At 46.8% G+C, this 27,310-nt stretch overlaps 1 protein-coding gene and 1 long non-coding RNA gene across 4 annotated transcripts in view; one reads left to right on the forward strand and one right to left on the reverse strand.

Moving 5' to 3' along the window:
- Positions 1-27,310, reverse strand: part of LOC140416499 (grainyhead-like protein 3 homolog) — a 117,612-nt gene that overhangs the window by 20,301 nt on the left and 70,001 nt on the right. For all 3 annotated transcript variants that reach the window (XM_072501133.1, XM_072501132.1, XM_072501134.1), the window contains exons 9-13: positions 16,621-16,779; positions 9,664-9,742; positions 5,599-5,738; positions 4,047-4,084; positions 639-727 (exon numbers count right to left, since the gene is read on the reverse strand). In XM_072501133.1, coding sequence (XP_072357234.1) covers positions 639-727; positions 4,047-4,084; positions 5,599-5,738; positions 9,664-9,742; positions 16,621-16,779 — 505 coding nt within the window. The remainder of the gene's footprint in view (positions 1-638; positions 728-4,046; positions 4,085-5,598; positions 5,739-9,663; positions 9,743-16,620; positions 16,780-27,310) is intronic.
- Positions 9,742-25,753, forward strand: LOC140416535 (uncharacterized). The gene is made up of 4 exons (XR_011944778.1): positions 9,742-9,864; positions 21,979-22,081; positions 23,852-23,941; positions 24,967-25,753. It is a non-coding gene; the product is annotated as an uncharacterized lncRNA (long non-coding RNA).

Here is a 27,310-nt window from a genome sequence, read left to right on the forward strand (position 1 = left end):
AATTTTACCTACCCTGATAACTGGGGAAGGTCTGAAAAGTGAGTGAGAATAAAATTGCTCAGTTGGACTGTACAGGAGGAAAGCAATTGAATACTTGGCCAAATCTGCCTCTGACAGGCATCATGGTTTCTGTTTACATTACTGCTTAGTTTGTTGCTGCCTGTATGGATATCAATGAAAACTGTCTCTTCTTGTGTCCCCTGGTTGCCTCTGCCGTACTACACCTCACATTTGGGCTACCAGGGTAAATATTTTCACGAAGCATTCTTTTCTGTGGATTCCTGGTGGATCAGGAGACATAGGAGAGTTTCACACGGTGAGGATGCTTCGGCCTTCCCAGCTCTAGCCTCGCTTCTCTCTCTCAGCGACGGCATCTCTTCTTAAATCCCAGCACTAACTTTATAGGACACATTGCTTCCATGGGTTTCTGAAGCTGACAGGCTCCCGCTCAAATTTACGGCCCTGCTTACAGATCATAACCCCTGCCTGCTTGGTGACCATGTTGGGGCAATGCTGCATTATTCAAGTGAGGCCCAGGAGTTAAAATAGCCAAGGCAAAATAATTCTCAACAAGGGCTTCCCTCTCACCTTGTACCCTGCACACCCTGAGCACTCAATATTAAAGACAATTTTTGTACCTCTTTCTGGTTTGCAAAGCCTAGCTTGTTTGACTGGTGGGTCCGATTCATCTTTAAACAGAGTCTTGTGGTCCCTCTTCATTGGAAACCTGCATGTTAAAAGCACACGGTTAGAAGCGATACACAATGCTGTCAGATGTCACATCAGAATGCAATTGTAGTCATATTGAGATAAGTTCGAACATCCATAATCCATTTACATTCTATTCCATCTACGTGGAAGTAGGGCAGCGTGGTCACACAGTGGGGAGCACTGTAGCTTCACAGCTTTAACTCCCAGGTTCGATGCCCGGCTTGGGTCACTGTCTGTGTGGAATCTGCACGTTCTCCCTGTGTCTGCGTGGGTTTCCTCCGGATGCTCCGGTTTCCTCCCACAAGTCCCGAAAGACATACTGTTAGGTAATTTGGACATTCTGAATTCTCCCTCTGTGCACCCGAACAGGTACCGGAATGTTGCGACTAGGGGCTTTTCACAGTAACTTCATTTCAGTGTTAATGTAAGCTACTTGTGACAATAAAGATTATTATTATGAAGTTAAATTTCAGATGGTTAGAGTAACTCTGTTTTTTTTTAAAAAATGAGCATCATCTCACTGCAATTTTTGGTTCTGTGATAAAGTCGGTATGTTGGTCACTAGCCAGATGTAACCCAGACCAACTTGTCATCATATTGAAACAGACATGCCTGGCCTGAATTGGTGTTCTTTGCTGTGCCAGTGTAGAATGGAACTACACCAAGTACAAACCATTACTTCAGTCCATGGGGTGATTTCACATCATTTTTGCGAATTAATCTTGGTGGTATCCATCACAAAATGTATCCTTTTAATTTTGTATGGAGAATACATGTGTAATGACATAATACAACCCTTGAGTGTATTTCCACTAACTACCCAATAGAGACTGGTAATAAGTATTCAGGTTCAGTCAAGCTGAATCCATTTTCCATTGATTGACTTCTGCCTGGTTAGATCCTGTTTACAAGAGGGATCTGCAAACACCTGGATGCATGATTGTCTCTTAAAGTCAGAAATGTAAATATTTGCAGAACAGGTGGGAGAGAAATGTCTGATACATTTAGATTGAGGTTATTGCAAATAGACATAACAGTCTCTCCCTCCAGCACTGGTGCATCATGGTTATGGTGAGTATTATCTGCAGGATGCACTGCCACAAGTTGTCAAGGTTCTTGGATAATAACCCACAATCTATCCTAGAAGAACAAGGCTCGCAGACGCATGGGATCATCATCAACTGCAAGTTGCCCTTCAAGTCGGGCGGCATGGTGACACAGTGGTTAGCACTGGTGCTTCACAGCGCCAGGGACCCGAGATCGATTCCCGGCTTCGGTAACTGTCTGTGCGGAGTCTGCACGTTCTCCCCGTGTCTGCGTGGGTTTCCTCCGGGTGCTCCGATTTCCTCCCACAAGTCTTGAAAGACATTCTAAATTCTCCCTCAGTGTACCCGAACAGGCGCCGGAATGTGGCGACTAGGGGATTTTCACAGTAACTTCATTGCAGTGTTATTGTAAGCCTACTTGTGACACTAATAAAGATTATAAAAAAGTCATGCAGCATATTGACTTGGACATATATCACTGTTTCTTCATTGTTGCTTGGTTCAAATCCTAGATCTCTCTACCTAACAGCACTGGGGAGTACCTTCAATGCATTAACTGCGGCAGTTCAACAAGGCCTCTCACTACCGACTCCATGGTGCAACTTGAGGTGGGCAGTAAATTTTTCTACATTTTCAAAATTTCTGAAAAGGAGGAATGCGCTGGGATGTGGGCGAGGGCAGGGGAGTGGCATTATGTGAATTGCTCCTTAGGAGAGTCAGTGTGAACACGATCGACCGAATGGTCATCTTCTGTGCTGTAACAATCCTATGATTCAGTAAGGGAATCGGGTTACGGGGTTAAGGTGGGAAAGTGGAGTTGAGGATTATAATATCAGTAATGATATCATTGAATGGCAGAGCAGACTCGATGGGCTGAATGGCCTACGTCAGCTCTGACATCTTATGGTCATATGATTCTATAAATGCTGGCATTTTCAGCGATGCCCACATCGCAAGAATAAATTACAAGTACATCAGGTTTGTCACTGCAGTGGATTCTCCCTTCAGCAAACTGAAGCAATATGACCCCATCGCCTCCAGCCTCACTTTGCTTTGCTCTCGCATCAGGTCAGACTTAGAGCCCATCTTTGCACTGTTAGTTTTACATCTGTGCAAAGATGAAATTACTTCATACTGACAGTGTAAATGGACCCTTTGTAAGAGGCTTCTCTCCATCAAGATCTGCTCTAATCTTTTAATTAAACCACAAAAACTGTAATACATTTTTGTAAACCATTTAATCTATAGTCTTGCCTGTGGCCTAACAAAACTGTCGAACATATTCAGCATGTATTACGCAGCTGAAACTGAAACTGGTGCATGAAATTAAAAATAAAATCAAAGTAGTATGATAGATAGTAACCCTCGCCCGAACGTGGGTCAAAACATTTTAACCTCCAGTTTCAGCTGGTAGTGCTCATAACAGGTCCTGTTGCCCATTCTGGTTTATTCTCTTATAATCCGCAACTTCGACTTGTTCTTAAATTTCTTTTAAGCTAAAATAATTTCCAAATGTGGACGCCTTATACCTTTTCCACAGTTGGTCCAGTTATTATTATTATTATGTTTGGCTTCAACGGCCATTACTTTAACTGTACAGTTCAATGATAGAACAGTTTTTCACCGTAGAACAAAATAACCATTTGTAGTTGCGAATTAAATTGTGATGGCAGTTTTAAGTTCCAGAGTTAATTGCAAACTTGCGGTAAGATTCACACGATTAGTTACTCTTTTGGAGAGACTCTCACCTGACTTTACAGAACATATGTTATGATTCAGTAATTAATACTAAAAGATTCATTTTTCATAATTTACATTGACATATATTTGAGTGTAATTACCTCCTTTTTTCACTGTTTCCATTCTGTAACTGTTTTGTGGATGCTAAATTGTTGATGTTTAAACTTTGACATGCATGTGCTGAGCCAGATGAAAAGTTTTGCCATTTATCGAGTACCTTTCAGGAACTAATAATGTCCCAAAGCGTTTTACAACCAATTAAGTTCTTCTGAAGTGTAATGTAAGAACGTTAAGTTCTAGTGTCCCCTGTAGGAAATGGTGTCAGTGCATAAAGCCATTTGAAATTTCCTTTATGCCTCTCTCAAAGGCTCTGACATGTCTTCTAATTATCAAATTACTGAATAGAGGCACATCTTTGGGCTCTCTGAATTATATATAGTGGTGTATCTCATCATCAACCATACACATACATACATACATGTAGCACCATCAACATGAAAAACTATCCCCAAACCACTTCACTTAGAATAAACAAAAAGGATTCCTTACCTCTCAGGATTTGTGACTTCAAAACTCATTGAATGCCCCTAAAAAGCAAAGCAAATTAATATAATTTACAAGTATTATCCAGGGTACTTTTAAAAAAAAATAGCAGTTGCTGCTAACATTAAAAGAGGTTTTTGGAAAGCAAATTTGCAAGTCGCAGATGGAAATTTGGAAGGCTTGGTTTGACCATATTGTATTTTTAAAGCTTTCCTTATTTGCTGGAAATATTGCTACGGAGTTCTGTTAATGCTAACTGCGAATATAATATCCTGACAAACAGATTCTGGTCTGAAAAATCAGCTGGACTGAGGTATTGTAGTGTTTAGAATTCTGTGTTTGTTGGGACGGAGAATGGAGTCCAGCACGTGATTGATTCGTCTGAAGCAATACTGTGTCAGAGGAACACTTTGTAACGTAAACCAGTGCTTCTAATTTTTCAACAAGAAGATTTTACTCTGCCCACGACTCCAAACAATTTGGAAAGAAGGGATAAAAAAAAAAATCATATTTGTACAGGAGCTGGAATTTGTTCAGCCCTTCGAGTCCACGCCACCATTCAATAAGATCGGTTGATCTTGCCGTTTCTCCCCATATAGCTTGATTTAATTGGTATCAAAAAATCTAATGATCTCTGACTTGAATATGCTCAACAACTGAGCATTCCCAACTCAGTGGGGAGATATTCCAATTGGATCACAAAATATGGAGTACAGAAATTTCTCCTCATCAGTCCAAAATGGCAGACCCGGGGTTCTGACACTGTGATCTTGGGTTCTAGACTCTTCGGCCAGCCAGAGAGGAAACGTCCTCCTAACCTCTACCCCGTCAAACAGCTCAAGTGTTTCATTTATTTCACTGCGATCATCTGTCATTCTTCCAAATGCTAGGGAAAAAGGCCAAGGGCATTCATTTACTGGCCCTGCCCAACGCCGAGTTCGTCCAGTCCCAACAAACATTAATGGACTTTTGGTTGGGCCGCCGACTCTCCCGCAGTGAGTTCCACCACAATGGGACTGGAAAATCCCAGTTCTTGTCAACTCAATTAGGAGCTGCATGATAACATCATATATATTTGAGCTCAGTCTTCAATCACAGTGCAAAAGCTGTCTTCAAAACAAAATGTGGCTCAATGATGCATTCACTACATGGGACACAACCAGTGGAGAGGCCAAGAAAGTAAGCTTGGTTCTTAGATTCACGTTGCACCACCTAATCTCTATTGAGGCAGTAATAAAGGCATGAAAGTTGACGTTCAGAAGCTAGGAAGCAATCTCATCTTCAGGCTAGAAAACAATGCAATAAACCCCACTGGAAAGTCATCAGGCATAACAGTTTGTGTTGCACTCGGTGCTAAACCAGCTCACCGCAGCACAGAATATTTCAGTTCACGCATGAGCAATAGTTACTCGAGGTAGGGTTGCTGCTTACTCATGGGACTCAACTCAGCACAAGGTAAAAATAGGAAAGGAAAAACAAAATCACAACTGGAGGCTTGTAAAATAAACAGTAATGATCTTTCTGTAGTAGTATTGCACTTATCAGCGCATTTACTTACCAATCCAGTTCGTTGTGAATAAAGAATATGGACTTCTGGGGTGAATAGAACAGGAGAAGAAATGAGATCTGTCATTGGCTTAAAGTATGTAACATCATTTCCTTTGTGATCTGGCTGTGAGATCCTCTTGCTATTGATGGCTGTTAAATGAAAAGGATGAGACAGAAGATTAAGCATTTATTTTTTGCCATTTGATAATCAATGTAGATAGGATGAGGCTTTGTAGATATCCTCAGAGCACCAGATTTAACAGCAGGACCAAATTTCCACCCAACACAAATATTGCAAACTTCACAATCTTCAATTGCTCCAATAAAGTATAAGGAATTAAGATCTAAGAAAAGAAATTGGGAGGGATTCTCCAGTACGCCAGCCATGTGTTTCTCGGCCGTGCACTGTTCGCTGGCAGTAGGATTCTATCTTCCTGCCAATTATCAATGGGCGCATGCGCGGGAGCGTCAGCGGCCGCTGTCAGTTTCCCCGCGCATGCGCGGGAGCGTCAGCGGCCGCCGAAAGTTTCCCGCGCATGCGCAGTGGGGAGAGTCTCTTCCGCCTCCGCCATGGTGGAGGCCGTAGCGGAGGCGGAAGGGAAAGAGTGCCCCCACGGCACAGGCCCGCCCGCGGATCGGTGGGCCCCGATCGCGGGCCAGGCCACCGTGGGGGCACCCCCCGAGGTCAGATCGCCCCGCGCCCCCCCCCAGGACCCCGGAGCCCGCCCACGCTGCCTGGTCCCGCCGGTAAATACCAGGTTTGATTTACGTCGGCGGGACAGGCAGTTTCTGGGCGGGACTTCGGCCCATCCGGGCCGGAGAATCCAGCGGGGGGTCCCGCCAACCGGCGCGGCTGGATTCCCGCCCCCGCCCAATCTCCGGGAGCGGAGACTTCGGCGGGGGCGGGGGCGGGATTCACGGCGGCCAACGGCCATTCTCCGACCCGGCGGGGGGTCGGAGAATGACGCCCCTGGTTTCAACCCCAGGGCCCTCATAACCACTCTGAGTGAGAATTACACAGTAAACTTTAAAATAAAAACTGCATAGGCTAGAAACCCAAAATGAAAACAAGATGCACTGCAAATACAGAGCTGTAATGAAAAAAGACTGATATTTGATTTTGAGTATGTACATTCCATCAATCTGAAAGTCAAACGATAAAGAGTAAATGTTAGTAAAGAAGAAGTTGGAGAGGAAAAAAAGGTGGAAGGTGGGAGGAAAAGGCACCAGACACACCAATCACAGCAAGGTAGTTGATAAGTAGCTGAAAGCTGCCAAGTAGAAAATAAGCAATACAAAAGATTAATTAGATAGTGTAGACATATGGGGCGGGATTCTCCCCTACCCGGCGGGCAGGGGGTTCCGGCGTAATGGAGTGGCGGGAACCACTCCGGCGTCGGGCCTTTAGGGGCCAAGCCCTCACCTTGAGGGGCAAGGCCCGCGCCGGAGTGGTTTGCGCGCCGCCGGCTGGCGGGAAAGGCCTTTGGTGCCACGCCAGCCGGGGCCGAAAGGTCTTCACCGGGCGACGCGGATCGGCGCATGCGCGGGAGCATCAGCAGCAGGGTCTCTTCCGCCTCTGCCATAGTGAAGACCATGGCGAAGGCGGAAGAAAAAGAGTGCCTCCACGGCACAGGCCCGCCCGCGGGTCAGTGGGCCCCGATCGTGGGCCAGGCCACCGTGGGGGCACCCCCCGGGGCCAGATCGCCCCACGCCCCCCCCCAGGACCCTCCTGCCCGCGCCGCCTTGTCCCCCCATTCAAAAGGTGGTTTAATCCACGCTGGCGGGACAGGCACTCCAGCAGCGGGACTTCGGCCCATTGCGGGCCAGAGAATCGGCGAGGGTGGGCACGCCGACCGGCGCGGCGCGATTCCTGCCCCCGCCGAGTCTCTGGTGGCGGAGAGTACAGGATACGGCGAGGGCGGGATTCACGCCATCTCCCGGCGATTCTCTGACCCGGCGTTGGGTCGTAGAATCCCGCCCATGGAAAGGGTAAAAGAATGTGCAAATAGTGGGTGAAAGGGTTGAAAAGGCAAAGAAGAGTCGCTTGCAGAACAACATTTGTGAAATAACCAAACCACAGAGAGGAAAAATGTTAAAAATGCACTTGCTGCAGGAATTTAATTTTAACAAAAAATAAAAATACGAGAAAACAAGAAGGTGATCGTACATCAAGGTTCCAGATAGCACTGAGTCCTGGCATATAGCAGCCCACCCTCCTCCCAAATATTGCCAGACCCACCCTACATCATGAGCAACAATTGTTACAAAGATAACGTGGAGTGCAGCTGGGGTCCGAAGTTGGGAGCATTATTGTGAAGACATGATAGCTAAGAGGCTGGATGTTTTTACCTTGCGAGCTTCTGAACCTCACAGTCGGGCTGAAATGAGGGTCGAAGCTTAAACTTAGTGGGGAGCAGTCGCTCAACGTGATTGTCCCCAGAGCGACCAACTGACGCTCTCCAATTAAGGACCGTGGTCGGACGGGCTCTTGAAACTGGAGGGCCAATCAGAGGCCTGATCGCCTGAAAGCCATGGCAGTTAAATGAGGGAGAGGATGCTTCAAAATGGAGGCACCTGTTGTACTATCTCTTTCTGGATTGGTACAAATGAGAGTTTGAGCACTAAGCATTGAAGGCAACTTGTTGTTTCAGCTAAAATCTGCAAACTGCAAGAGAATTAAATCACATGAAATTTTGTAACTTCATATTAGCATAAACATATATCTAAATGATTATATTTAGCATATTAACAACTATTCTATCAACTACTCTATCGTAACGTTCCGTTGTCGTCCCAATTTTAAAAAAATTAAAAGAAGTAATTATTTGTGCTGCTGGGCCACACTATGGTGTGAGGAGGCTGGGTCGCCAAACTGCCCCCCCCATCTTGTCCGCAGGAAAATGGTCTGGGACAGGATGGAGTGCAGGAAACTGGCACTCCATTCACATTCCCAGCCCAGTCGAGGGTGACTGTTTTTAAATATTACGTTGGGGTTTCAGTGAAACGATGCAGGAAATGTTGAGGTGAGTATGGAAAATGGAAATGAGAGCATTAAGGCGAAAAGCCACGGGCAGTTCAGGGTAACAGAGATATTCAGTGAAGCAGTCATATATGCTGCATTTGAACTTCCCAATTTGGAGGGGGCTATAAAATAAGATAGAGAAAGTACTTGTGAACTGTTGTCACGTGGAAGGAGTGTTTGAGGTGCTGGATAATGAGGTGGCAGGAGGAAACGGGCAGACATTGACCTTGTGTGTCTGCAGAAGAAGGCACCAGTAGAAGCATAGCTGGAAATAGGGATGGTGAAAGATTTCACAAGAGTATTGTTCAGGGAACCAGTCCCTTTGAAAGACAGGGAGGGCTGGGATCATTTTGTATGCAGTAAAAATGGTTGGAGGTGACCTGGTAATTAAAAGAGGCCCATGGGACAGAAAGTGAAAACAAGAGGGACACTACTGATGTTGTGAGAGGAAGGGGAGAGGTACGAGCAAACATCAGGGGGAAGGGCAGGATGCAGGGCTCATTTGAAGGAAAGGGAGAGGTTTTAGAGGCTCTGCAGAAAATGAAGTCACCAAGAGAAAACTGAGGAGTTCTTAGGTTTAATGACAGATTAACTCTATCTGTGTAGAGTATCTATTGGTTCTCTCTTCCTCCACCTTTTTCTCTCTATTTTGTAATCTTACTAAAATTTGTGTGTCTCAGTGATGCATTGCGCCATGGCGAGGTCTCCAAGGCACAGGTGTTCATTCCTGGGCCTCGTGACTATCCGGCACAGACATATTTAAGTGAGCCTAACTTTTCAGTAAAATATGCAAATCTGGATTCCACCCAATGAGGGTGAGATCCAGATTGTGGTGTCTCACAAGATCTCATTAGATCTCGCAAAGCGTCCAGAATATCGTAAACCTTGTGAGAGGCCTCTTGCGAGATTTAATGGCCTCATTGAGTCCCAAGTCGGACGTGAGGAGGCCGTTCAATCGGACCCAGAGTCTCGAGGTGTTGAGTGCTATCAAGATTTTCATTCATTTCATTCTGTAGGATTCTATCGTGCCATCCTAAACAGAATTTTACTCACTGTCTGTGGTGGAATCAGGGACCTTGCTTTTTCTTTTCGATTGTTTGCGTTCTTCATCTCTCATTTTTCTTTCAGCGCCCTGGAACAAAGGACATAAGAAGAATATGGAGTGACTTCCCAGAATGTGAACTGTTAGTTAAATTATCATGAGGATACAAACTCCTGTGTAAAATTCAAATACAGAACTCGAGAAGCAATAAGGTACAAAAAACCCAATACTATTTCATCATTCTCAAGGATCTATAGAGTCATAGAGTCATGTAGCACGGAAACAGACCCTTCGGCCCATCATGTCTATGTCGACCATCAAATGCCAACCTATACTAATCCCATTTACCAGCACTTGGTCCTACTAAGCCATGGTGATTTAAGTGCTCATCCAGATGCTTCCTAAATGTTGCGAGAGTACGGGGGCGTGATTCTCCCAGCCCGCGCCGGGCCGGAGAATCACGCAACCATGCCACGCTGCCCCGACGCCAGCGCGCGATTCTCCGAGGTGCGGAGAATTGCCGCCATTTGCGCCGGCGCATCTGGCGCGGCGCCGGTCGCGGGCCGCTGTACGAGGCCGAGCCGCCGATTCTCCGGCCCGGATGGACCGAGCGGAAAGAGCAGAGTCCCGCCGGCGCCATCCACACCTGGTCGCTGCCGGCGGGAACGCTGCGCGAAGGGTCGGGGGGGGCCTGTGTGGGGGGGAGGGGGCTCCGTCCCCGGCGGGGGTGGGGGGGGGGGGGGTGCTCCAATGGGGTCTGGCCCGCGATTGGGGCCCACCGATCGGCGGGCCGGCCTCTTCCCCCCTGACCTACTTTGTTGCGCGTCCGGCCTCAGAACCCCCGCGCCATGTTGCGTCGGGGCCAGCGCGTTCCGTAAAGCCACCGCGCGGGCTGGCGCGTCGCCACTGTGCATGCGTGGGTTGGCGCCACCAGGAAGTGAGACTGGAGCAGCGTGAACCACTCCAGCGCCGCGCTGGCTCCTTGTGGGGGACAGAATCGCTAGGGCCCACGCCCGTTTCGTGCCGTCGTGAAACGCAACGGCGTTCACGATGGCACGGACACTCTGTCCCGCGATCGGAGAATCACGCCCCCTATCTCCACCACCCTCTTAGGCAGCGCATTCCGTATTTCCACCACTATGTACTGTATTTCCTATTGGTGGATCCAATTGTTGAATCATAGAATGGTATAATGATACAGAAAGCCATTCAGTCCATCATGCCTGTGTCAGCTTTTCAGTGGACCTATCCAGTTAATCCCATTTCTCTCCTCTTTCTCTATAACCCTCTAACCGTTCTACTCTAAAGTATTTGTCTCACTCGCTTTTGAATGTTACTGTTGAATCTTTTTCCACTACCCTTTCATACAGTACATTCCAGATCATAACTACCCACTGTGTAAAGAAATATTTCCTCCTTTTACCTCTAGTTCTCTTGCCAGTCACCTTAACTTGTGTCCTTTGGTAACTGATCCTTTTGCCACTGGAAAAAATGTCTCTATATTTACTCCATCAAAATCACTGGTTTTGAACTCCTCTATCAAATATCTTCTTAACTGTCTTTGCTCTAAGAACAACCTCAGCCTCTCTACATAACTGAAGTCCCTCATTCCTGTCATCATTCTTCTGCATCCTTAAGGTCCCTGTAGTTCCTGAATTGAACATAATGGGTGGGATTTTCCATTCCCACCGACGGCAATAGTCACATGAACTCAAAGCGTTAACTCTATTTTCTTTCCTCACAGATGCTGCCGGACCTGCTGGGTTTTCTCAGCATTGTCTGTGATTTTTTTTCCCGACGTCCTCTTAATGTCTCTTATTATTGTTCACCACACTTGCCGAGTTTCATATCATCAGCAGATGTCAATATTATAATTCCAGGTCATTAATATATATGAAAAACAGCAGTGTTCCCCACACTCCTAGGAAGCACCATTGCATATTTTTTTTGTAGTAATCCAATTGATCTCTTTACCTCCTTAAGGCATTGCTAATCTATTACTTTAATCTCATTAAAGCACTCAAAAAAATAGACTTGTGCCACTAACAGTTCAATCTAACTGAATCTGTCCACTGCCTACCTGTCTATGCAAAGGGTCTGGTCAGGAGACAAACCAGCAGATCATTTTAGTTTCCAAACTCATGCATTAACATGGCTTTTAAAAATATATGGGTGGGGTATGGCTCCGCATACCAGATCACTGGATAAACAAAATTGACTGTTTCTACACTTTGCGTGCATCTTAAACTACAATGAGTTCGTTCTCACCCATTCTCTCTCTCGCTGTCGCATTCCATTTCAGCTCCATCTGTTATTTTGTGATGGTTGATGCCTCAGGTATATATTACATATCTTTCACTAATCCTGGCTCAGGTTTTAAAAGAGATCCTATCTCTTTTCATTTTCTCCCATTATTCACAATGGAAAAGAAAAACATACTTACACCAAAGACCTCTACAGTACACTAGAGGTTTATGTTACATAAAGTCAGTGCAAGTTTTAGGAAATACTCTGCAGTCATTGCCGGCAACAAGATTGTATTTTCCTACCATAACAAAATTGCTAACTAAGTGTTGCTAATAACTACAAGCCTTTCAATTGCATTCACCTGTCATCCAATGAATGTAAAAGTACAGTTGAATATCTCCTAATGCACTAGTCAGGCAATTCACCTTGCATTAATCATAGACCCTTCTTCGTAACTTTGAGAAATCACTCTTTCATCACAATAACACTATGTACCTAAATGTAGGAAGAAATGGGTTTGATTCACCTGTTGCAAAATAAGGGGCGAAATTCTCCCCCAACGGCGGGATGCCCGCCGACTGGCGCCAAAGCCGGCGCCAATCAGACGGGCATCGCGCCGGCCCAAAGGTGCGGAAGGCTCCGTATCTTTGGCGGCCTAGCCCCAACATTGAGGGGCTAGGCCGACGCCGGAGGGATTTCCGCCCCGCCAGCTGGCGGAAATGGCGTTTGTTTCCCCGCCAGCCGGCGCGGAAATGCGGCGCATGCGTGGGAGCGTCCGCGGCCGCTGTCAGTTTCCCAGCGCATGCGCGGGAGCGTCAGCGGCCGCTGTCAGTTTCTCGCGCATGCGCAGTGGGGAGAGTCTCTTCCGCCTCCGCCATGGTGGAGGCCGTGGCGGAGGCGGAAGGGAAAGAGTGCCCCCACGGCACAGGCCCGCCCACGGATCGGTGGGCCCCGATCGCGGGCCAGGCCACCGTGGGGGCACCCCCCCGGGGTCAGATCGCCCCGCGCCCCCCCCCCAGGACCCCGGAGCCCGCCCACGCCGCCTGGCCCCGCCGGGCCGGAGAATCCAGCGGGGGGTCCCGCCAACCGGCGCGGCCGGATTCCCGCCCCCGCCCAATCTCCGGGAGCGGAGACTTCGGCGGGGGCGGGGGCGGGATTCACGGCAGCCAACGGCCATTCTCCGACCCGGCGGGGGGGTCGGAGAATGACGCCCAAGGTGTTTCCCTCACTGATGTGTTGGGTATTCTGGATCACATACAGGTCACTAACACTTGAAGTAGTGCAATACTATTTTATTAAAAGGTTAACTATTTAAACATACTTGAACTGTGGGTAAATACGATACCAGCTTTAACTAAAGACCTTTGCCTTGTCCTAACCAGTTGATGCATTCAGCACATGGTGAATGTCTGTGTTGCAGGCTGTGAGCTCTGTGCTCCTAGCTAGCTGCTACTCGAATGAGCGGGAACTCTGATGCCCCCTGTCTTTATAGTGCGTGTGCTCTCACTGGTGATTGGCTGCGGTGTTGTGTATGTTGATTGGTCCCACTGTGTGTCCATCAGTATGTGTCTGCACCATGATATACTGGTGTATATTATGACACTCACTATTATAAATGTAAAGTTTTAAATGACTAGGTTAGTGGTCTTATACATTGACTATAAAAGTTTTATCTTGTACATACAGAGTCTGCAAAACACAGGACCTTGAATTTTATATTTATTTAGAAATTGCCCACAGGTAACTCATGGTATGAACTGAAGAGAAGCCTGCAGATCTTTCCAGCACTCTGCTTATCATTTCATCGGTTTCAATGTAGTAATCAAGTCACAAAGATCTGACATAACTCAATCACTCAGATAATATTTGCACATGTCAGGGGGCATTCCTCAACTGTACTCATCCAAACTGTTCAAAAAGAAAATTTTGCAAGCTTTGATATTTCAGTTGTGCAATGTATATTCCTATCGCTGGGTCTGTTTTCATTGCAGCAATGGGCAGAGCATTTCCTTTGTAATCAGAGGTTCATCTTATGCACAAAGAAGAAGAAAAAAATCGTTATCCACTGGCATCAATAGGGGTTTCAGAAAAGGAGGAGGGATAAGGAAGCTCTGCCCCTCAGTGGGGAAGCTAATCAGGACATATAAACCAGAGGGCTGGGTGCAATTGTTCCCTCTGGGACCAGTGTACATAGAGTTTTCATTCTATGTCAATGAACCTTTTGTTTCCTTACGCTCCTCCATGGTCGCTTCCTCAAACTCAACAAAAGCTTACTACAAATATAGTCTACAGTTTATTATTGCACTAAAATGAACAGCACAATACATCAATCCTTTACCAAATCCAGTTTGGCATTAGAAAATAACCAGAATGCTGCCAAAATCAGAATATAGCCATTGGATAATTAGTGGACCGTTTTCCATGAACAAAATATGTAAATAGATTATCATACAAAATATATTATGCCACCTTCATAATAGCGCTCTTGATTTTCTGTCAGATATTTGGTTTAATCCCCATACTGAGCAGAACAGCTTTTATAATACATTTCCATTTTCTAAACTATCCTCTTAGTGTCACCGAGTAACGATAACAATTTTGCATCAATCAGCACAGAAGGATAGGCCTATTAGTATTGTGGTTTGATATTCAGTGCGAATTAGAATTTACCATTTCATTTATTAATATTTGAAACTTCTTTTCTTTTTTGCAATTCATCCACTTTTTATTTTTCTTCTCTTATCTATGTTTTTTTCGTCTTTGTTCATTATGGGACTTAGGAGCAGGAGCTGGCCATTCAAACCTTGAAGCCTGCCCCACCATTCAATAAGATCATGGCTATTCTGGTGTGGGATTCTCCGCAATCGGCGCGATGTCCGCCGACCAGCGCCAAAAACGGCGCGAATCAGTCCGGCATCGTGCCGCCCCAAAGGTGCGGAATCCTCCGCATCTTGAGGGGCCGAGCCCTAACCTTGAGGGGCTAGGCCCGCGCCGGACTGATTTCCGCCCCGCCAGCTGGTGGGAAAGGCCTTTGGTGCCCCGCCAGCTGGCGCGAAACTGACTTTGCCGTGCAGCGCATGCGCGGGAGCGTCAGCGGCCGCTCACGGAATCCCCGCGCATGCGCAGTGGAGGGGGTCTCTTCCACCTCCGCCATAGTGGAGACCATGGTGAAGGCAGAAGGAAAAGAGTGCACCCACGGCACAGGCCCGCCCGCGGATAGGTGGGCCCCGATCGCGGGCCAGGCCACACGCCCCTGATTCTGGTCTCAGCTCCATTTTGCTGTCTGCCCCCCACCCCTCCCATAGCCCCAACTTCCTTGTTTAGCAAAAATCTATCCACCCCATTCTTGAATTATATGTAAAGACCTAGACCCCATTACATCCTACAGAAGAAAATTTGAATGGCCATCTGAGATAATACATTCTCCTCATCTATGTCTTAAAGAGGAGGCCTCTTATTCTTTTTTTTAATAAATTTAGAATATCCAATTTCTTTTTTCCAATCAAGGGGCAATTTAGCGTGGCCAATCCACCTATCCTGCACATCTTTTGGGTTGTGGGGGTGAAACCCACGCAAACACGGGGAGAATGTGGAAACTCCACACGGACAGTGACTCGGAGCCGGGATCGAACCTGGGACCTCGGCGCCATGAGGCAACTTTGTTAACCACTTGCGCCACCGTGCTGCCCTAGGCCTCTTATTCTTAAATTATGTTCTCGAGTTCTAGTTTCACCCCCACCAGAGGAAACACTGGGCATTATTTAATGTGCAAAAAAAAACAGAGTCCCACTTCGCGCGTATTGAGGGGCATTTCTCGGCGCCGGCATCATTGAAAAAGACCCTGCTATCTATTATGACTCTGCCGGGTTTTTTGGCCTGAATCAGGAATGCCCCATCGAGGTCTCACTTACTCGTCAGTGCAGGAAGACGGCCTGCAGATCAGGGCACCATTTTAAAATGCCGCCCCAATCTTCTACCTTCCCTCTCCTCCTCCACCGGGATCTCCAGACCCTCCTCTGCCCAACTTACCACTTAGGAGGTCCTCGAGCCACCCGATACCCCACCTCTTAAGGGAAGGGTACCCCCAGGCGTGATTCCTGGCACCTGGGCACTGCCAGCCTGGCACCTTGGCAGTGCCCCTGCCAGCCTGACAGTGCCAAGGTGGCTGAGTGCCAGCAGGAGTGGCAGGGTACCACCCTACCCAGAGCCCGAACAGCCAGGATCTTTCAATGGCCTTGGACATGACCCAAAGGCGCCTATACGCCTGGTCCACGTTTGTGTGGGCCAGTGCAAATGGCGCCATGGCGAGGTCTCCCAGGTGAGGCCATTAGTCCCCAGGCCCAGGAAAAATCCATCGTAGGCATATTTAAATGAACCTAATGGCCCACTTAAATATGTTCATCTGGATCTCACCCAGCGAGGGTGAGATCATGATTGCAATGTCTTCTGAGTTCTCGTTAGATTTAGCGAGGCTTTCCAAGCATCGCAAACCTCACAAGAGGCCTCTCGTGAGATTTAATGGCCTTGTCGCGTTACCAAGTCGAGTGCGACGAGGCCATTAGATTGCGCCCACTGTCCCTGTATTCTCCCCAATCCACTCAAGATCTGTTTCAATAAGATCACGCTGTAAGATTTTGTTATTGAACATCAATGTCCTCTAGGTACCAAACACATCAGCTTTTGAGACATCACAACAAAAGATTGCACAGATGAAAATGTACCTTGTCCACAAATATTTTAATCTGACAGGCAGCCCGGTAAATAGGCTTGTCTGATTTGGCTTCACAGTCAAAGGTGTCTATCTGGAGATTCAGGGGAAGGCCTTTGACTCCCTTCTGTGAGGAGAAGTCTGTACTAAGGCAGTTAATTCCAATGTAAACCTATTGGAGAGAAAAGAAAATGGAAAAATTAGTCTTTTGCACACTGATCGATGCTTCTTTTATACTTAAAGTATCCCATATAGATGAGATTGGAAATTTAGGACTGAATTCTTAGAAGAGTCAGAATATGATTATCCCTGGAAAGGAGGTGACTCATTGAAATTCTCATTTACTAAAAATAATTTTTCAAATGAACACTTTCTTATCGGTGGACCCAATGGATAATTACCAGTACTCTGTGCTAAATGGGTTAAAGTGAATTGGCAACAGCATAGCAGGTGGACTATGATGTGTGGAAGTGTGAGGTTCTTCACTTTGGTAGTAAGATTAGAAATGTGAAATATTTTAAAATGGCATGAAACCTCCAAATATTAATGTCCAAAGAAACTTGCATCTACTTGTACAAGGGGTAGAGAAAGTTAGCATGCAGCTGCAGCAAGCAGTTAGGAAGACAAATAGTATATGTTGGTCTTTGTTGCAAGGGAATTGGAGTACAGGAATAAGGAAGTCTTCCTACAACTGTACAGGGTTTTGGTAAGACCGCCCCTGGAGTACTGTGCACAGTATTGTTCTCCATATGTAAGGAAGGATATACTTGCATTGGAGGTGGTAAAGCAAAGGCTCACTGGATTCGATCCTGGAATGAGTGAGTTGTCCTATCATTAGAGGCTGAGTAAATAGGGCCTCTGTTCTCTGGAGTTTCAAAGAATGAGTGGCAGACACTGACAGAATGTTACCACATTGCTGGGAAATCTAAAACACAGGGAGACAGTCTCAGGATAAGGGGTCAATCATTTAGGACTGAGGTGAGGAGAAATTTCTTCACTCGGGGGGTTTTCAATGTTTGGAATTGTCTACCCCACAGGGTTGTGGATGCTCCATCGTTGACTATTTTTAGGGCTGGGGTAGATAGATTTTTGGGGTCTCAGGCAATCAAGAGAAGGTTGACGGGAAAGTGGATTTGAGGCAAAAGATCAGCTGTGAATATACAGAATGACAGAGCAGGCTCGAATGGCCAATTTCTTACGATCTTAAAAGTTGAGGGAGATATTATTTGGTGGCCTTCACCTGCCAGCAGGGATATAATTTCAAGGGTTGTCCTCACTTGATGTCTTCATGGTGTGATTTAAAAAGAAACAGTGTTTATTATTCTATTCGCTCTATTAATTAATGCTCACAACTGATGCACAAATTGATAGATGTGAAAATACAGCAGAACCATCAAACTGTGTTCAGACAAATCCAAGTGAAGCTCTTCAGAGTATTTACTGTACAAAGTGTACACAACATCTGTTGCTTTACCTTCAGGATAATAAAGGTGTACTAAAAGCAACCGTGTGTAAACTTATTGAAATTTGAGTCAAAAATGTGCTGTATTTCTTTCATGATGATCATGTGGCAAACAACTAGATTCTGCAAGTCTTTCATCCATGGAGGTTGTTTTTGACTTCACCATCCAACGAGACATTGTTATAATTGAGGAGGACAGAGAGCCACTGGGTTGAGGAATCCAAAATCCGAAGAGCTCTGTTTCAGAGCCATTTGGAAATTCCAGTTACCTGAGAATCAGCATCCGTGTGGTCCCCATGCAAATATTTCAATTAGACTTTCCAATAAAGGAGACCTTTGTTTCTGGCAGTGCTTAGGGACATTTATTTACTGGCAAAATCATACATGAATCATTTTGGCAGGAGTATGTTACTCTTCAAGCTCATGCTTCAAATCCCTATTGTGTGGTATGAATTTTACCGTGAACTTTGGAATTCTGACATCGAGATAAAGTATGGGCATAGCTCAGCAATATACTTGGAGGTGACCTCCTAATTGGCCACCTCAGGACCCGTCATCAATAAAGACAGTGGGTAGGATGTAGACGCTGCCAGCACAAAAAGAGGCATCAATATGGAGATGCCCTCAGCAGAGAAACTTTAATGTAACATTCCGGATGGCCCAAGCACCAAGGGAAGATGGAGAACACTTTCCCAATGGGTTGCAGTGTTAATGTAAGCTTACTTGTGACACTAATAAAGGTTATTATTATTGGAGCTGCGGAGATGGCTTTCCTCCCCACAGCCACCTCTTTGGGTCATGAAGATTTTGGTTCTTATGACCTCGCAGATGTCTGCAGGTGCAAGCCACGTTGTATCTGACAAAGGGCAACCCTGAAACGTGACCCCACCCGAGGGGGCAGACCAGACCTCAGTTTAATGCCTCATCTGAAAGACGGCACCTCAGACAGTGTAGAAGCCCTTTAGTACTGCACTGTCTGCATTAACTATTAAGTGGCTACGAGACACCCCGTGTTCCCCTCAGCAGGTCTCACCAACTTTTTAGCGGGGGTGGGGAGAGGGGACTGATGCCTCACATAATTCAGCCCTTAGTAATGAAATGTCGAAAAGACAATGGGCATGATTTTCCAGCCATGTTGCGCCCAAACGGCAGCTCGCACATGGCGCAGCATGGCCGACAGAAGCCGAGAGACCCCGTTCCTGGGATCTACCCGGCTTGCAATACCTCACGAGATCCAACGCGATATCGCAACATGTAAATCCTGCCCAGAATGGGCAAACCTATATATTAAAGCGAGACGGCTAGGTACAGAGAAATACCCAAGGTGTGGGACCTATCTCCTTCACCTTCAAGACCTCGGGCAGGCACCCGTTCAGTGTTTGTCTCCACAAACGGGGACCAGATGGAATGGCACTCCTGAGGGTCACCCAGGGAATCAGAGGCCTCCAGGTGCATGCCCTTTGGGCAGGGGGTACCCTGCCACTGCTGGGGCCACCTGAGCACCCTGGCACTGCCAGCCTGGCACCCTGGAAGTGCCACCTGTGTGCCAGCCTAGCACTGCCAAGGATGTCCAGGTGGCACTGCAAGCTGGTGAGTCACTACCAAGTTGGCAATGCCAAGGTGCCAAGTTAGCATTTTCAGCGGGATGGCGATCAGGCCAGGGGTAACCTACGCAGGTGTTGGGGGGAGGGTGCGGGGGAGCAGGGACCTCTCATAGTGCATTGGAGCTTGGGGGGGGTCATGGATCGCTTAGGGGGCTCCAGAGGTCGGGATGCAATTTAATAATGGTATCCGGATCTCTCGCTACACTAAGGAATTCTGGTGAGCAGAGGTCCTCAGCGCACAAAACGGGGCTCTGTGGGCCTCGGCCACAGGTCTCCCCACTGAGGCCCCCTATCTAACATGAGTGCCATTTTATAGAGTTGTGTTTCTCGGCGCTGTGAGTGCTGGGAAACAAATGGGTAAGCACGCTCGCTCTGGGACTTTATTCCCATTTAGTTAAATCGCACCCAATGTTTTCAAAAGAAAATGAAAAGCTAGTAGAGCTGTGTACCATTATGTAATGTTATACGACTATATCACTACGTAAAGTCATAGCGTAAATCAATCCACATTAAATAATTGCCCATAAATAATCTGAAATAAACTGATCGAAAATTGCTATTAATTGTAAAGCAAAAGCAAAATAACAGCATTGCCATAATAAATGTCAAATCTTCCCCACAGCTCAATTCTAATTAGCATCTGGCTTATTCTTAGGACCTCAGAATTATGCGGTGTTCTGTGACTGCACAAACATAAGTGGTCATGTGCTAAGATCAGAAAGCATCATGCCAAACCTACATCACATACTTTGGAAATTGTTTTGATGTAAAAAAAAATACCTATCCATAGTTAAAGAAAACGAATTGAACTGTAAATAGTTTTTTGGTTTGGACTACAATTTAATCCTGTTCCAGTCATGTGATCTTATGGGCTTTTCTCTCTGTCTTACTCAAGTTTCCTTCAACAGACCGAACTGGGACAGCTGCGGAACGATTACCATCAGACCCTGAAGGAGTTTTGTTTCAAGCACATTTATAGACCGTGCTGTCAAAGGAGTTTTAAATCATCTGTCACAGCTGAATCAGACTTTTTTAAAAACTTTATTTCCTTGTTCTGCTTGACAAGAGAGGAACATGAACGTAACAAGTGAGCACTAAAAGGTTGCTTGCATAGCAGGAAGCCATCTCAATATAGCCATGAAACAGTTCAGGATATAATTCCAAATTACTATAGTGCTACAAAGAACAGGTGTTAGTGGGACTGAGGGACAACAGAGGGGAATACAGCACTTTCCTTTTCTTTCCCTGTCCCTGTCTGCAATTAGCTTGAATGTAGCCTGTGATTCCACACCCTACAGCCTTTAGGGAGAAAGATTCAGAACGTTGCAGGTACATTTTCAAGGTGTACATTATTAAGTAAATGCCCTCAGGAATGTTACATTCCTCAAGTCTGTTTGATAGAATGATGTCCAATCCTCACCTTTTAAAGTAACTTTACTATCAGCTTATTCTATTTTATGATTCTACACAGATTTTTGTGTAGATGCAGCTTTAACTCAACAGTATTACCTTTAAACATATCTTACAAACAATTGTACAAGGTTTAAGTGGAAATCATTAAACAACGATCCTCAAAAAGGTAATGCTATTAAAACATTAACAATCAAATGCAATCAGACCAATTTAAGAAAGTCATAAAATTCTTAAACTTCACAGTTTTTGGAGTTGCGATATAAATTGTGCATGTTGCATCAGTGGAAATAATTGCCAATTTTGCAAAAATGGTTCATGGTAACTGTCACAGGACAGAAGGCAAGTCGTGACATATTTTACTTGCAATCTTTTATCCTGCCAACTTTCATCTTGCCAAAACTGGATTGCATACTTTCCTTCAAGGTGGAATTGCAGCCAAGTAACAATAAACAGATGCTCAAGCCTTCAGACCAAGATGCTCCTCTGCTGGCAGGTGTTTCTTAATGTAGTCAGTAGCAGAGGTCAATCCAAGTCCGTTTGAGTTGCTACCCCTCTAACATCTCTTACAAATAAAGCAACCTTACTGGACTCCTTTAGAAGGAAAGCATTGCGACTGCTTTCTGGACCTTCACAATGATGTTTCTGTGGTAACTGAATATACGTTGGCTGTTCATGTTCATATATACTATTGGTTGGATCGAACAATAACTTGTCCGGGTTGGGGGTGGGCTGGTGGATGAGGAGCGGAGGGAAGGGGGGAGGTGGCATGGGAGGGAGTGGGGGGAGGTGACACGGGAGGGAGTGGGGAGGCAGTGTCGTAGCCATTGGACAGTAATCCAGAGACCCAGAGTCATTCTCTATTTAACATTGTTATCAAATCTTCTTCCACCAGCCCTTCAGGTAAAATTCCAATCAACATCAACTCAGCAGCGTCATTAATCTCTCTTTAAAAATCTACTTGAGCTGGTCAGACCCTTGGATTTATGATGAATGTGGTAAGTATGCTGTGGTAAGTGATGTGGGTGAAGCCTTCCCCAGACTTGTGAAATTCAATGCAGCCTCCAACCCTGACAGATATTCAAAGTGAAAGAGGCTCATGCTTGCCTCATTCTACCCTCAAAATTGCACATCGCCAAAGGCGCCGCATCAAATCTGGCTTGCGAGATGCCATGTCCGATCTTATACCACACGCCCACCACCAGGGAAGATGCACACCACAAGTACAGCCCTGCAAAGTTTATCATATTTACTGGAGGCCTGCTTACGTTGGTGAAAATAATATTTATTGCGACTTGTGCTTACCAGAACATCAGTGGATTTTCAGCATTTTTTAAGCAGCCTATTCCTAACTGTTGCCAAGGTGAAGCCACCTGAGAACTTTTTGGGTAGTTTTTCTGACCCTTTCCGCCAGCGGGATCTTCCGGTCCCGCCGAAGGTGACCCCTCGCGGCGGGTTCCCTGACAGCGGGGGGGAGAGGGTGAATCGCATAACTTGTCATAGACTTCGGCAGGCATGGAAGATCCTGCCAGCGGTCAATGGCAAGCTGCTTCCACCATCGGAAAACAAGCTGTGGGGAGCATGACCAGAAAATTCTGGCCCTTCTTAATTATTGCTGAAAAGAAAAACATGTTGCCTGAACTTTTTGTCTCGCGCTGATCAGGACAAACAGAAAGTGGCAAATTTCAAAGAATCATAACAATTTATACTACAGGCGGAGAATTATTTTTTAATTAGCCGGGAGCTTGGTGAGTCTATATTTTCTTGCTGCTTTCTCCCTGGCAATGCCTTGGCCAATCAGAGTCAACTTGCCAACCAATCAGTACCCATTTCCCCTGTAGTTCCACATTCTAACCACTATCTGGATAAAAGAGTTTTACTGAACTGCTTCTTGTATTTAGTTGGAAAGTGGGGTGGGGGGGGGGTATCAAGCTCCCTTGTAATCTTCATGCCAACAACAGGCTACCATGTTATTTACTGCAAGTGTAATGTGTTGGGAATTTTCTAGCCATTTATTCACAGAACAGCTTCAGAAAACAGCTGGATTTGTTTATTGGGATCTCAAAGCCAAGAATTTTCATGAAAACTTTCAAAATAACATTGAGAAGAACAGGCATGTGAACTAAGCATTGAAATTCTTTCCCCAAGGATAGAAAACAATCAGCAATTTATGACGGTGTTGCAATAATCAATGAGTGCCCTCATCTCACCCCACACTGTCTTAAAAATGCTCTAGCCTTAAGCACTTGAAAGTATGATCAGGTATAGACTGTCCTCTTTGATTGTGAACATGAGGAGATAAGAAGGTCAGAAACGCACACCAAGGGTGGAATTTTATGCCGGTGGGATTTTACAGTCCCACCAAAGTCAATTAACTTTGGAACGGTTCGCCACATTTTACGGCCCCACCTCCACCGTGACAGGGTTGCAAAGTTCCATCCCAAGAGTTAGGATTTTAAGCAGATGGCTACTGGGGAGGCCTGCACCACACTCAAGATTGGAATATAAAGGAGTAATTAGAAGGAGTTTAAGTCAGACAAGATGACTTGTGCAGATGTTTAGTGTAGTTATGGTTTTGTACTGCCAAGTGATGGCCAATCTTAGCATTTGTCCTGTAAATTCACTAACTGTCTATGAAATAAAGCAGCATAATAATTTACATCAGGCCTATTCTCACCAAGTGTTATTTTGTTCCAGAGATGCGTGTGTGAGGGACAGGCATCAGCTTCAGATCATTATTGTAACATTTTTGGCATATGCAATCATAGATTTATCGGGACATATATTGGAGTATGAGATGATCAATCCACTAATGGAAGTGACCAGAGTTATTGCACCTGAACAAAGATCACGGTAAGGTAAGTTGCATGAGTGAAGTAAGTTAACTTTGATTTAAAGAAATTAGCCTATTTTAATTTATCTCAATCTTAAAGTTAAGCACATCTCTTCATAAATACATTAGCTAGTGATCAGTATTATTCCATTAGGTTATTAATGTCGCTCCTGAGAGGTTTTTAACATAAAAATTGAAAACTGACTGAGAGGCAAGTAACCCTTTATCTCCAGAAGGAATATGAGATAATGCAACTACTGGCTACCACCTCCAGAATCTTACAATTGAATGGGTGTGGCCCTCAGTCTTTGCCTCCAGGGTAAATATTATGTGGCTATAAACAACAGCTCCAGATTGTCTCAGTCAAAAGTGGCAAAGCTATTGAACTACCAAGATAATAGACAAGATTGTCAGAAAGAAGGTAGCTGTCACAACCCACAATTATTATTCGATGTACTCTTCAATTTTGCACTTGGGCCAATTGAGGATAGCACACTTTAAATAAAGACTAGTTTAAATTTCAATATAAACCCTGTGGGTTGTAATCTTTCACAAAACTCAACCTTGCAGCAAACACAATACTCCTCTTGTGGGGAGTAGTGGCATAGTGGTAATGTCACTGCTCTAGTAATCCAGAGGTCCAAGTTAATGTTCCAGGGACCGGGGTTCCAGATTCCACCGAAGCACACCACATGGAGGATGCACTAAGGATAGTAAAGGCACAGAATGTGTTTTGGGTAGGGGACTTCAATATCCATCATCAAGAGTAGCTCAGTAGCATCACTACTGACTGAGTTGGCCGGAACCTAAAGGACATATCTGCTAGACTGGGTCTGCTGCAGGTGGTGAGGGATGCAACAAGAGGGAAACCCCTACTTGGCCTCATCCTCACCAATCCATCTGACACAGGTTCATCTGTCTATGATAATGTTGGTATGAGTGAACACCCCACAGCCCTTGTGGAACCAAAGTTCCATCTTCACTTTTAGGATACTATCCACTGTGTTGTACAATGCTAGTACTGTACTAAATGGGATTGATTTCAAGCAGATTTGACATCCATGAGGTGCCGTGGATCAGCAGCAGCAACAGAATTGTGCTCAACCACAGTCCGTAGCCTCATGGCCCAGCATATCCCCCACTCTCCTATCAACTTCAAGATCAACTTCAACATTGGGGCTCAACACCCAGGCATTCCTACAAATGAGGAGCCAAGCAGGTGAAGCTACAATGTGCCAAACAGCATAAGCAGCAAGTGATAGACAGCTAAGTGATTCCACAACCAACGGATCAGTTCTAAACTCTGCTGTCCTGTCACATCCAGTTGTGAATGGTGGTGGGGGATTAATCAGCTGACAGGAAGGGGAGGCGCCACAAATATCCCCATCCTCGATGATGGGGGAGCCCAGCACATCAGCGCAGAAGACAAGACTGCAGCATTCGTAACAATCTTCAGCCAGAAGTATCGAATGGATGATCCATCTTAACCCCTTCCTGAAATCCCCACCATCACAGATGCCAGTCATCAGCCAATTTGATTCACGCCACATGATACCAAGAAATGGCTGAAGGCACTGGGCGTTACAAAGGCTATGAGCTCTTAGAACATTCCAGCATAAGTACTGAGTACTTGTGTTCCAGTACTAGTTGGGCTCCTAGCCAAACTTCCAGGACAGCTACAACACTGGCATCTATCTGGTAATGTGGAGTGACAGTTTATCATGTGGACATAAAAGATTCCATTACACTTGCAAAGAAAACCAGAAGAGTTCTCCCAATGTCTTGGACAATATTTTCCCTCAACCAACATCATTAAAACTGATTCACTGATAATTTATCTAATTGTTCTTTGTCGGCCTTATTTCATGCCATGTGCTCTCTTCCTTACAATAGTGACTACATTTCATAACTACTTCATTTGTGCTTTTTTGTATCAGCACATTGGGGGCGATTCTCCCGAATGGAGCCCAAGTGTTTGCGCCGTCGTGAACGCCGTCGTGTTTCATGACGGCGTGAACCGGGCCCGGGTACAACGTATTCTGTCCCCCACAGGGAGCCAGCACGGCGCTGGAGCGGTTCACGCCGCTCCAGCCTCCTTTCCCAGTGCCAAATGGGCGCCACGCCAAACCGCGCATGCGCGGGGGACTTCTTTAGAGCGCCGGCCCCGACTCAACATGGCGTCGGTGTTCAGGGGCTGGCCACGCAGGGAAGTAGGCCCGGGGGGGAGAGGCCGGCCCGCCGATCGGTGGGCCCCGATCGCGGGCCAGACCCCATCGGAGCCCCCCCCGGTGAAGGAGCCCCCCTCCCCCCCCCCACAGGCCGCCCCCCCCGACCGTTCGCGCAGAGTTCCCGCCGGCAGCGACCAGGGGTGAACGGTGCCGGCGGGACTCTGTCGTATTCGCGTGGCCGCTGGCCCATCCAGGCTGGAGAATCGGCGGCCCCGCCGATTCCAGCGGCCCGCCGCTGGAGCCGCGCCAAGCGCCGGTGATTCTCCGCACCTTGGAGAAACGCGCGCCAGCGTCGGGGCATCGTGGCACGGTTGCGCCGATTCTCCGGCCCGGCGCGGGGCTCGGAGAATCGCCCCCATGGCCGGGATCCTCCATTGAGTGTTCACTCCCCCTACCACCGCTAGCAAGGACGGAGAATTTGGCGTTCAAATCACCCATTCAATACAGCGGGATGGGAGAGTCCCACTGCCATGAATGGACGGAGAATCCCACCCAATAACTCCAAAATCATGGTCCAACATAAGGAGCGAAATTCTCCGGTATCGGCGCGATGTCCGCCGACTGGCACCCAAAACGGCGCAAATTAGTCGGGCATCGCGCCGCCCCAAAGGTGCGGAATGCTCCGCATTTTGGGTGGCCGAGCTCCAACCTTAAGGGGCTAGGCCCGGGCCGGACTAATTTCCCCCCCGCCAGCTGGCGGAAAAGGCCTTTGGTGCCCCGCCAGCTGGCGCGGAAATGACATCTCCGGGCGGCGCATGCGCGGGAGCGTTAGCGGCCGCTGACGGCATTCCCGTGCATGCGCAGTGGAGGGAGTCTCTTCCGCCTCTGCCATGGTGGAGACCGTGGCGAAGGCGGAAGGAAAAGAGTGCCCCCACGGCACAGGCCCGCCCGCGGATCGGTGGGCCCTGATCGTGGACCCCCGGCCCCGCGCCCCCCCCAGGACCCCGGAGCCCGCCTGCGCCGCCTTGTCCCGCCGGTAAGGTAGGTGGTTTAATCTACGCCGGCGGGACAGGCATTTTAGCAGCAGGACCTCGACCCATCCGGGCCGGAGAATCGCGGGGGGGGGGGGCCCGCCAACCGGCGCGGCGTGATACCCGCCCCCGCCGAATATCCGGTGCTGGAGAATTCGGCAACCAGTGGGGGCGGGATTCACGCCAGCCCCCGGC

Source organism: Scyliorhinus torazame, chromosome 1 (genome assembly GCF_047496885.1).
Source record: "Scyliorhinus torazame isolate Kashiwa2021f chromosome 1, sScyTor2.1, whole genome shotgun sequence".
Lineage (NCBI taxonomy): Eukaryota > Metazoa > Chordata > Chondrichthyes > Carcharhiniformes > Scyliorhinidae > Scyliorhinus > Scyliorhinus torazame.